The 12,035-nt window shown below is 39.1% G+C and overlaps 1 protein-coding gene across 1 annotated transcript in view; it reads right to left on the reverse strand.

The window, feature by feature from the left end:
• LOC128257779 (protein naked cuticle) overlaps window positions 1-11,499 on the reverse strand; it is a 46,418-nt gene extending 34,919 nt beyond the window's left edge. The window contains 1 exon segment of the mRNA XM_052988972.1: window positions 10,386-11,499. Coding sequence (XP_052844932.1) covers window positions 10,386-10,449 — 64 coding nt within the window. The 5' untranslated portion in view covers window positions 10,450-11,499.
• Window positions 11,500-12,035: the final 536 nt, after the last annotated feature.

Consider the following 12,035-nt stretch of genomic DNA (forward strand, 5'->3'; position numbering starts at 1 on the left):
AAGCTCAATTAGTTTTCAAACCACTGTTATATAGCCTAAGGTACTTACAGTTTCAAACTGTATTTATTAAAAATTCCCTTTAAAATTATCTACACACAAAATTCATCAAAAGACCCCAAAAGTAATGCAATCTAGAGAACATTTGCCATAACTCCAACTGACAGATGGCTCCTTTACGCTTCCTGTTGGCCCCTCCCACTGCCACACCCCCTCTGCCCCTCCGCCCACACGGTTACCTTCTTGGGCAGCCTGCAGCATATCAAATTAACACAGACACGAAGTCGAGGACCCGGGACTGTTTGCTGCCCATTAACTGTAGCACTTTTGGGGCAAGGCACCCCTTAGTTACTCCCCGTTAACCTAGCAGCTTCAATTTGTTGGTCAGGTTTTATACATACACTGGGAAAAACGGGGTAATATTTATCAATTTTAGAATTAAATAAATATGTAACAGCTGGAATTTTGAATTATTAAGAAATAATTGTGGCACTTAAAGGTTTTAATGTCTATCTTGTCTTAAATATGTTTCCAAGCAATCTAAAAAACTACTATGATTCAAGGCTTCAAGTTTGGCTAGGTTACAGATTTCTCTACAAAACCGTACAAGCTTTACTATGATCTAATCTTATCATAATCACTTAACAAATCAAAGTGAAAAATTACTAAAAATCAAAGGTGGAAAAATTCTATTGTGCAATATTTAAAAGTAACCTTATGGCAATCAATTAAAATGGCTAGATTACAGAGTTTTGTACAGAATGGTACATATTTATGATCGCTTTTGAGTAATTTTTCCTTTGCTTTACTGTGTATATACGTGGCTTTTTAATGAGCATCGTGGCCGCATTGGGGGAACTTTGAGGCTGAATCTCCGACTGACTGGTACTGGTACTGGTACTGGTGACTTCAGCGATTCCAAGACCGAGAGTCCCGTCCAGGGCAAATTGCAGGTTCTCTTTCTCATTCCTTTTTTTTTTTTGGATTTTTTTTCCTTTGAGCCCGAGCCACAAAGTGTTGCGTTGCACTCATATTTTGCTGTGTGCACCTTAATTACATGGCCGCCGACAGAAATTCAAGTGAAAAACGTTTCTCCGATGATGAAAACGAAGCGGCAGAGAAGAATGCTCAGGCGAAGGCAGGAAAATCAGAAGAAGAGGTAGCAAAATAGTGGTCGAAACCGAAACCTAAGCCTATTCCGTGCCGCTGTTTAAGCCATGAAAATTTAATGCCAGCTTACTGGCCCGAACAATGCCCATGCCCCATGGAATTTACGAGGAGGGACAGCGAGGGAATTCGGGGAATTTTTAGGACCGCATTTCCGCTTAGGCTTCAGAAACGCCCGCACCAAGTATTAATTATGTACGCATAAAATATCTTTTGAGAGACCGAGACCGAGACCGAGAAGGAGACCCTTTGAACGGCTCTCAACCCTTTCGGGGTCCGACATCAATGGGATGCAAATTAACTGTACAAACATAAATAACACTTAAAATTCTCAGGAAAAAAGAATGGATATATATATATATATATATCAGCAGCGGTCCTCTCGGCATTTGTCAAAGCAATAAAAATTGTTGGGCTACTGTTTGATAAGAGTTTTTATCATCTTTGATGCGAGGGTTTTCTTCAACCTTCATCCCTTCATTAATTCACAGGCACGCAGCACAAAAAAGTACCTTTTTGTTTAAAATATTCTCTCATTACCCTAGATACTTTTGTGCTGGCTTTTCCGCATCCGTATCTCTGCGTGTTCAGTATCCGTATCTCAACTTGTTGCTGCGCTCTGCATTCGGTACGGTACGGTACTGCTTTTTCCCACACGACTCACAGAGTCTTTAATGAATTGGAATTGACAGTTTGTTGGCCTTTTTTATTATTTACAAAACTGTATATATTTATGTGGGCTTTTGCTCGCTTTCTGTGTTTTTGAGCATGCTCATTTTTAATGTATCTGCAAGATGCATCATCAATTATTCAATAGACTGCACTGCAATGCAGTCAAACGAAAACTTTGCCCTCGCTGTCCAAACCTCAATGTCCCCAACCCCGCACTCAGTGTCCCTCGGAAAAGTGATTAATTGGCGCTACAAATTTTTGACGTTGTACGGCCGATAGCGAGTTGAATGTATGATAAAGCCCCAAATGGATGGCAGTTTCCACCCTCCTTCACTCCGCCCCCCAAGCGATTAAAACTTTTCGTCAGTCAGGCAAACTTCAACTTCGTAAATACATTAAAGTATCCGCATGTGTACGTGTACGAGTTGTTTGTTTGTTTTTTGTTGTTTGTTGTTGTTTGTCCTGTCATTATTTTTATTGTTATGGTCTTCGTTTTGTGCAATAAATATTATATAAATCATAGAAATAATTTATAAAGCTATATTTACTCAGGCCGAACTCTTAACGAGGTTTCCATAGATATTTTCTGCTGCTTGCGGTAATGGGATACTTTGATATATGATCGCTTGAAGGTTGATGTTATTTTTAGGAGCCCGTCTCTGGAGGGAGTTCTTTAAGATGGTTTTTAAAGCATATACATTCTAACCTATCCAGGGAATTAAAAACCTTTCTTTTTCTAGAAGACAGTATAAATAGTTCAAATATATTATTTGTTAATTTCTAGATTTAAAATACCTATACCCTTAAAATCTGTTAAATAGAATAGGCTTTTTAAATAATACATAAAATAAATATATTTTTGTATTTTGCACAATATCCATAAAAACAGATTAATCTTCTATACATTTTTTTTAATATTGTCTTCTAATAAACCATTAAGCTTTCTCCAAATGAACACTTCTTGTACCTTAGTTGATGAACAACTCTCCCTCTCCATTACGCCTATATATTTTTCACAGACTTTAAGTACTTGCTATGAGTATTTTTCATGTTGTAATTTAACGCTTTTTTATGCAGCTCGGACCACACCCACAAAGGCAACAATAACAACGAAACCCTCTTCACTTCCACGACCCATGTTCCCAGTTGGTCAGCGGTACCAAAAATCTTTTTTCAGGCAATGAGGGTCCATTGTTATTATGATTATTTGTAATGTATGTGAAAGTAAGGGAAGGGGAAGGGGAAGAACGATAGTGGGTGGGGAAAGCTCAGTTCAATGCTTTTAGGTTCTATTTGGGGCGATTGTTTCCCTCTGGCCTCACATCTCTTTGGGGGAATGGATTGAGGCTGCCACCGCCGGGATTGTGTTAATCATGCTACATTGCAGCCGTTCCACAATAATCATAATATTCGAGAGTACTACAACAACAACAAACAACATCATTATTTTGGATATTTATGATATTTATGTAAGCTGTGTGGAATGGGGCCGTAGATATATAGTAGATGTGCGCCACGATTATTCTTGTTGGCATGGCTCTTGATAAAAATTTAATGTAGCATGTTAACAAGCGACCCGTTATGATTACCCCAAGCCCATCCCCCCCAAACAATACCAATCCACAATATCCCGACAATAACCAAAACTGAGTGGAGGGAATGGTAGAGAAAAGGAAGAAAAAATAACTATTGTACAATACAACACAATCCCGGCAATTCCAATTCGAAAATTCTGCAGTCCAATTTACCATTTCGATGATGATGATGATGATGTCGGCTCCACAGACGACTCAACTTAACCCCTGGCGAAGGGGGGTTGGGGGCATAGTGGGTTAAGCAATCCCAAATCGAAATGTAGGTGCGCCACCACACCAAGCTTAAAATAAAGTTGGAACCTGAAGCCGAAGTCGTCGGTCGGCGAAGGAAATGAATAATCAATAATCACAATTGGAAATTTTCTATAAATTGGCAAATGCGCCGGCAACATAACAGTTTAATTTTTGTCTGCGGCAGACGATAAAAGGAAATGGTTTTATTTTCATCGCAGAGTGTGGGAAAACTGTGGAGGGAGCTGGTGGATTTGAAGATAAGAGAATTATGCTTTTCCTTTGACAAGTTTCCTTTGAAGCGGCCTTTGAAGACACAAATTATATTAGACTGGATTTTTGGTTTCTTCTGAAATTTATTTGAACTGGCTTTGATTGAGTTAGGAATAAGTATGTATATGTTCAAAAGAAATAAATTTGTAATGCTTAAAAAAGTTTAAATTACATTTGAAGAATTCTCTGCCCTAAGCAAGATCTTAAGCTCATATAAATACATTTTTTAGAATATTTAACTCTGCTAACCGTAATATATGACTTAGAATATTTAACCAAGCACTTTTGACTAGCAATTTTCGCCAGAGACAGACATTTCCCAGCCAATTTTTCTTAAACACACAGCCAAAAAGCGCTGCAAGCCATCCATTATCTATTCTCATTCCCAAAAGCACTTAGCTTCTGTTGTTGCCAAGCTTTTGCATTTTAAAGTACTCCTACTTTTACGCTGCAACGCGTTTTTATCATTTAACTAGGTGGATGGATAGATGGGTGGATGGGTGGATGGGTGTGTTTGTATTTTCAGACCCCGAAAATAAATCCCGTCCAGAGGAGCGGAGCACTCTCGCATCAACAGCGTGGGAATTAATATCAATGTCGTTGCTGCTTTTCCTGCTGCTATCAGCTCTCAATTTTCCGGCACAGCCACCATGGCGTATGTGTAATGCCCATTTTTGCTCTTTTTTTTTGTTTTTGTTGCTCGCTACGGTTTTATGCTCTCCTCTTTTTTGCTTTTTATCAATTAAAAGCCACTTCAAAAGCGGAAAGTGTCTGTGTGTGCCGTTGACACGCATACACAAAAAGTGGTAAAGACACCCAAATACCCCCCACACTAACACACTCAGCCACACACACAGCCACATACTGTCAGATTCACACACAGATACTAGGGGTATCCATAGTTCGCTTTGTTGTCAGTTGGCTTGGTTTGCTGGTTTTCTGTTTGTTAGCCGCCTTTTGTTTTATCTCCGCCCCCTCCCTGAAAAACCTTCTGTCATTCCACTTTAATGAAATAAAATGGAAAACCATTAAAAACTGATCATGTCTATATAATGCTGGCAACCATAGCTTTAGTCTGAATACATGGGTATCTCTATAAATTAAAGTAAATAAAATATAACATTTTTCAGGCTATTACAGCTTAGCAGTCATTAAATCAAAAAAATTAAAATCCATATAAATCAGAATGCAATATTCCTTGATTGAATTTCGATTAATATAAAGGTATTATATTTGAAGTCATTTATGTTTTTAAAAAATTATTGTATAAGTGAAACATAAGCTATTTAAAATTATAATTTAAATTATAATATTGGGAATATTAAGCAGATTTGATTTCTTTATAGACTTTCTTTTTATTAATTCTATTTCAAATAATTAATTAAGTTGGTATGTGGCTGCTGTCAGCATCAGCTCATCTTATGGCATATTTTAATGTTGTATTTCAATCGTAAGCACAAAATACATTTGTATTCCCAATCGATCCAACAGAATTTCTGTCACATTACCGAATCAATCGGAGTTTCCACTTTGGTGGGGGTCTTCCCCAAAAAAAAACATTTCCCAGGCCGCTTTCCTCAAAGCATTTACGAACGCACAGCCATGCGGGTTGGGGCACACATGTTTGGCGGCTTTTTCGCTTTGACATAATCAAAACCAAACCAAACCAAAACGAACCGAACCCAAGCCAAGCGAACAAATGACGCGACGATCCCCGAAAAAAAAAAGAAATACTCGAAAGCGGCAAAGAGCGGCGTTGGCGGCGTCCACTCAAAGCTAATGACCGACAAAGCGTTTTGTATTATTTTCAATTTCATTTTCACTATACACAAACTATTCCCCTGCCACCGCCCCGCCCCCCAAAAATTCACCCCGCCCAATGCTCATTCTAACACCCTTTCCCCCTTGGTGACAACACTTTTCGCTTCGGCCTCGCCACGCTTCGCCTTGCCATGCATTAAATATTATTAAGATAAGGCGGGGGGTTCGCTTATCAATCAGACGTCAGAGGTACCGACCCTCGTATATATAATTTGCAAAGAAGAAGAGCCAACACGGTTCCCCCATCAGAGTTATTGAAAACAACTGGCAGCCGAGTAAGTTTTCTCAAATATTTGCCTAGAACTTGTTTTCTTTTTAGCTTTTTAAAAAGGAAAGAAATGTTTTTTGGTTGAGGAAGTAATTTAGACAACTAGACAAAGAAATTTGTAATATTTTATTGTTTTTAAACTACTGATTAAAATTTATTATGATATTAAACATCCACATAGTTTTAATACACCTACAATAAATATGCCACAAATAATCATAAAAACTAAAATAAAATTGAAGCAATAAAGTAAGGAATTTATTTTTTTTGTATCTCAAGGAGACATGGTTTTGCAACGAATCCGTTGAAGTTATGACCCGCTTATTTGGGGGTCGCGGTATTTGCTCATTCAGCCCAAGTGCGGCATAATTCCAAGAAGAGAGAGAGACCCAAGAGCCAATTGCTAAATCAACACAAACAAAAGCCGATGACCAAAACAAAAACCTCAAAAGTCATTACATATATCTTGAGTAACCCCCATCCCCGGGAAGCCTGCAGAAATGCAGAAGCTACGAGCTAACAGCTTTTTATCTTTTGGCACAAGGCGGCACAGCATTGTTTTGGTTTTTTGGTTTTTGGTTTGGTGGCGGCTGCCGCCTCCGAAAAAACCAGTCGATCGAGGTGGGACTGGGACCCAGTCCTAAACCGAAAAAAAAAAACAAAAGCCGATCTGAACTGAACCAAGCCGACCATATAGGGTCGCTGGCATGTCGAAAGGCAGAGCGGCAACTTCCTGGCTAATATTACGAAAATTGCTTATACCAGGCTATTGCTCCCGCTCTTTGCCCCGTTTTCCATCTCGAGTTCCGTGGATCAGCCAAAAAGTGCCAAGTCAAAGTTGGTAGTTGCAGCTTTAGCTGGACCTCGAGTTGGAGTCGGAGTTGGCGTTGTAGTTGGAGCCACGTTGCTTTGCTTTCGGGCCGTCATGAAGGCATTGGATATTGGATGCAATGCCGACGCGATTCGCCTGTTGCCTTCTACCGTAATTCACAACAACCACAACCATAATAATAACAGCAACGGCACGGCATCGAGGAAAAGCCAAGGCAAAAGTTGTGAAACCCGCACAAGACACAGTGGTTACTAACTAGTTAGCCAACACATTGTTTTATTAAGTATTACAGGAAAAAGGATACCAGGTATCTTCTTTAAACCATAATTTAATAATAATACATAAATGTATAAAATTATTAGCGATAAGGTTAAATCCGCCTAATATAAAAACAGTTAAGTTCATTTAGTACAATAATTGTAGATAGAGCAAATTTGTGTTAGGTAATTTGAAAAATAAAGTAAGTATTTAGCCACAGAAAATAATATAGAAAATTATAAAAAAAAACTAACAAAACTATATTCTCTTATTACAAATACATTTCTTGGAAATACTAAACTGTAAATAATGGAAATTACTTCTAGTATGCATACACCATAAACAAAATGGTAACAGACTGCTACACCTCGAAAACACTTAAGTAGGGTATAAATCCATCTTTACAACATGTCTAGTAGATCGTTTTTAATCTGCTTAAAATCCCCACCTGAACCTGAATGACCTCCCAGTTTGGGTTTCATAATTTCCCTGCCGCGTAAGTAAGTACCGCCGATAATCCCCATTCAAACACATATGGTATACTCGTAGTTTTGAACCACTGTGGACGGCCTCTGGTGCCGCGCCTCAAAGCAAAAAGCGCATCTTTTGAACAGAGCGCAAAGCGCAGCTTGGCAGTCGCAGCATCAGTGCGGTGTGTATCTCAAAGATACAAACAGAGTACGCTCGCTGGATCGCCGTTCCTCAGTCCGTCCGTCCATCTGTCTTTCCGTCCGTCCATCTGTCGATCGTCGTTTGGTCTCTAAACCGCTTTTGTGTAGCCGCTGCCGAGATGTTTGGCATAGTTGGCCTGGGCCGCGGAACTGGTTGGTTGTGGATGTGGATGTATCTTCGAGATGGAGTTGGGGAGTTTCTCAGTTTTGGATGTGGATGGGGGGATTGGTAGATGGGGATGGGGGATGGGGATGGAATGGGGAGCTTGCAACGACTCTGCCGCCTGCCGCTCAGTTATTATTATTTTTGCTTGCGGCGGCGGCTCGACGACTTTGCTGCCGCTGATGCCCGTTGTTGTTATTGTTGTTGTTTTATCAACGTGAGGGTTTTTAAAAGGTTTTTGTGTATGAGTCGGTATCGTATCGTATCGTATCGTATCGGTCTTGGCCTCGTAGCAGCTGCTGCTTTCTACACAGGAAACAATTATAATTTAATATGTTGATAATTGTTTTAGATTGAATTTTTGTTTGTTACTACACTTTGGCATATATAGATTGATTTAATGTACTAATCGATTGGAAACCAAATCAACCCAAAAGACAATTCATTCATCAAATGTCTTTTAAAAATAAGCAATCAATAATACTGCCTTTCTACCAACATTTTCATTTTATTTCTAATGTCAATTAATCATCCAATATTAATAGATTAGTTAAAGATGGAATTTCTAGATTAGTAGTACCATTAATATCTTACTTTACAAGAACCTATCGAATACCAATTTTCGTCAAAAATTCTACGTTAAAATCAATTATTGATTGGTGTTTATTAAAGTAAACATTTCCCCTGATAACAATAGGCCTAATTGCTGCTCTAATTTTTCTCTGTGCACTTCATCAGCAGCAGGCAAACTTCACCTCCATCGCGGCATCGACTTGCCTTCGGTTTTACCTGCAACAGGTAAGAAATGTTCGTACGTTGTTTTTAAACGGCGTCGGCATTTCAATTCGCTTTATTTTCATTTTTTCATTTTTTTTTTTGTTTCACTCTCTTCCCGTTTGTTGTTGCTGTGTAGTATTTTCGAGGCTGCTTTCTTTGAAGTTGCATACTTCGGTGTGCCTTTGGAGGTTTCCTTTGAATTCCCCCTGCATCTGCCAGCAATTAGTGTACGGGGCTTGTTGTCCTGCAAAGGGTTCAAAGTGTTGGCCTGGCATTTAATTGGCGCAGACCAATTGCCAGCCGACGAAGAAATCTCTCTCTGGGGCTTCAAAACATCAAAATAAACTCGAGAAAAATAAGAGAATAAGGCGGGGGGCCGCCAAAATATTTCCAATGAATTTGTGGACAGAAAAAAACCAAAAAACAAAAAAACAACGAACCCAAGGAACATTGATTGATTGATGTTCCTTCAGCGATTCGGACATCAACGTCGTTGCTCGTTTGGCAGAAAGGTCGTCCGATATTCCATTCCAATTCCAATTCCAATTCCGATCCCACTTCGAAAACGGAATCGGAATCGGACCTCTTGTTTATTTACGTTCATGAAATGCTTAATGCTACCCGTGACTAAGGAGCCGATCTCTAAGCAGCAGCAGGAGCCAAAGCGATTCGATGCCTTTGCTTCGATCTGTTTCCAAAAAAAAAATTCTATTTATTTTCCATGGGTCGCATTTTCTTTTGATGTTCTGCAGTTGTGTTTCTCTTCTTCTGCACCATGCCCGGTTTTTCGTTCTATTTTTGTGTGTCGTTTTCCTACCACCACTTCCATTCTCCTCCCATTTTTTTTTTTTAGTTTTTCCAGAAGACCACAAGCGAACGGATGTGTATCTTCTAGATAAAAATGCAGCCGGGGTATTGCCTACATTTTATTTTCAACTTTTAGTTGTTCGCCGTAATTATCGGAAAAGGATGTGGGAGAAGCCCTTGACTGAATGAATTCTGAATAGTAGGTATGTGGCTGTGTGTATGAGTGGGTGAGCAATTGTTTGGGCCAAGGTAATATTTTAGATCTCTGGTCCAGATTTGCCGTATGTTAATGGGAATGACCTTCGATAAGGGGCAGCAGGGAAAACGAAAAAGGGAAATATTCTGCCTGAATTAATGGGTTTGGCTTTCGGTAAATTACCTTAGAAATGCCAGAGAATTACGTTGTTTCTAACATATTTTAACAGTAATAAACAATTAAAAAATTATTTCCAAAATGTAGCTTATATAAGATTGAGCTTTAATTATTTTTATTTGTAAAAAGCAATTTAAGAATACCATAACATAAACTGAACATTAAATACACCGAATAAGTAAAATAAACTTAACAAAATCCTTAGTAGAATACAAATTTGTTATAAGAACCCTGAATCATCCACTTCGTATCTCCACATCGCACTGTAATTAATACCCCATATTTAAAAGATTCCCTGACGCATTTTATCTTTCAATTTAATTTACTTGGGTAAATGCAAACAAATTGTTTCCTTGAATGCCATCGCCCGTCCCCGAACTTTGGCACTCCCCAAGAGCTTTAACATCCATCTTTTCCATATCTGTTGGCAACTATCTGCAAATTCACTAAGCAAGTTGAGAACGCTTGGCTTTCGCTTACCTGAGAATTGTTTGTAGCCGCCGAGAATTTTATGCTTCCACCATTTGACAATGTTGCCCGCCATCTCTGCACGAATATATATATATATATATATATTCTATATATAAGTTGGTTGAGGATGCAGTTACTTGGCGGTGTCTTGGATTTTTCGGTGTTTTGGTTTTCTTTTTGTTCGGGGTGGTGCTGGTTGGGTTGGAAATTTACGAGTCCTGGGAGGAGGAGACCTGCAGCAGCCTAAAATGTTTTACGGCCTTTGTGTGTGTGTGTGTGAGTTTTGCGCTCCCCGGCTGGCTATCCTTTTGTGTAAGGATCTAAGGGACTGAGACTAATATACTCCAGGTAGAAAAGTTCCTTTTGCCACGGCTATATTCCACTTCCACTTCCACTACCACCGTGTTTTTATGCGCTGCCGCTGCTGAGCGACCTTAATTTGTATCTGGTATTATTTTCGACTGTGCGGGTGGCAAAGTTACCAGTCGTGTGGTCGTAAAAGTTTTTACAGCTCTGATGTGCTGCATTTTAGTTTAATTTGCGCATATTGCTCTGCTTTATTTGATCTACGTGTGTGTATCTTGCAGATACTTGTACCTTTGAGCCCGCCGCTGCGCGCGTAATTTTAATTGTAAAACATTTTCGCCGACTCGATTTGTTTTTCACCAGCCGTTTTGTTGTTATTTTGCCTTTGCGACGTAAATAACTTGGCGTGTATAAACAACTAAAAACACCAACAACAAATGCAAAAAAACACGATTTATTTCCAAACGATTGCGACGACGACTGCGACTGTGACTGCGACGTCGATTTTTCGGAGGGTGGGTTGGCGGCGTGTACCGGTTGTATTTATTATTGTTGCGGGGGCGGTTTTTCGTTTTCGGTTTTTGGTTTTACACTTGATTTTTCACTGCGGCTGGAAAAACATCACTGCCCTGCATATCTCGCAGATACACATTTGTATTCATTTGACTGATTTGCAATCTTAAACGATAACTGCTTCACTGAACCACAAACAATGCATTCGGTCAGTAGTTGTTTTGGTATGCCAAACTACGCGTATCTTCCAGATACTTTCCGCTGTATCTCGGAGTCTCAGTTCACACGTCTATTCGAATTGACGGACGAAAACAATCTGAACAGCCCGAGACATTCGAGAATCGCCGACACAGTGGTTGGGTGTTCGAATTTCGAGTGGCTCTCTTTCGGACTTGCTCTCTTCTCTTTCGAAATGGAATTCGAAAATGAGCGAATTTTCGCTCAGTGTTGCTTGGCCTTTAGTTGCAAAGAGACAGCTGTGAGCATACAACAAAAACAACGCAACGGTGTGGTTTTGTTTATTTAAGAGCATTTTCGAACAAAGTTTCGCGCTCTTTGGGGCTGTGGCAGTGGTTTCGAAGTTAATTGCATAGGGTATGCTGGAATATTCAAATGATTTACTTATCTGGTGTAATTTTATATTTTTGTTAACATTTTAAAATTGTATGAAACTTACAAAAAATGCAAATAATTTTCTTTGCTCAAAAATAGGGTTTTTAATAAACTAACATTCTAAAAACCAGCAACTCAGTAAGGTTTTCGCATTTAATATTAAATAAATCGATAGAAGAATTTAAATTTTTAAGAACACAGTTCATATAAACAGGACATTGGCAGGAC

Source organism: Drosophila gunungcola (assembly GCF_025200985.1).
Source record: "Drosophila gunungcola strain Sukarami chromosome 3L unlocalized genomic scaffold, Dgunungcola_SK_2 000002F, whole genome shotgun sequence".
NCBI classification, from domain to species: domain Eukaryota; kingdom Metazoa; phylum Arthropoda; class Insecta; order Diptera; family Drosophilidae; genus Drosophila; species Drosophila gunungcola.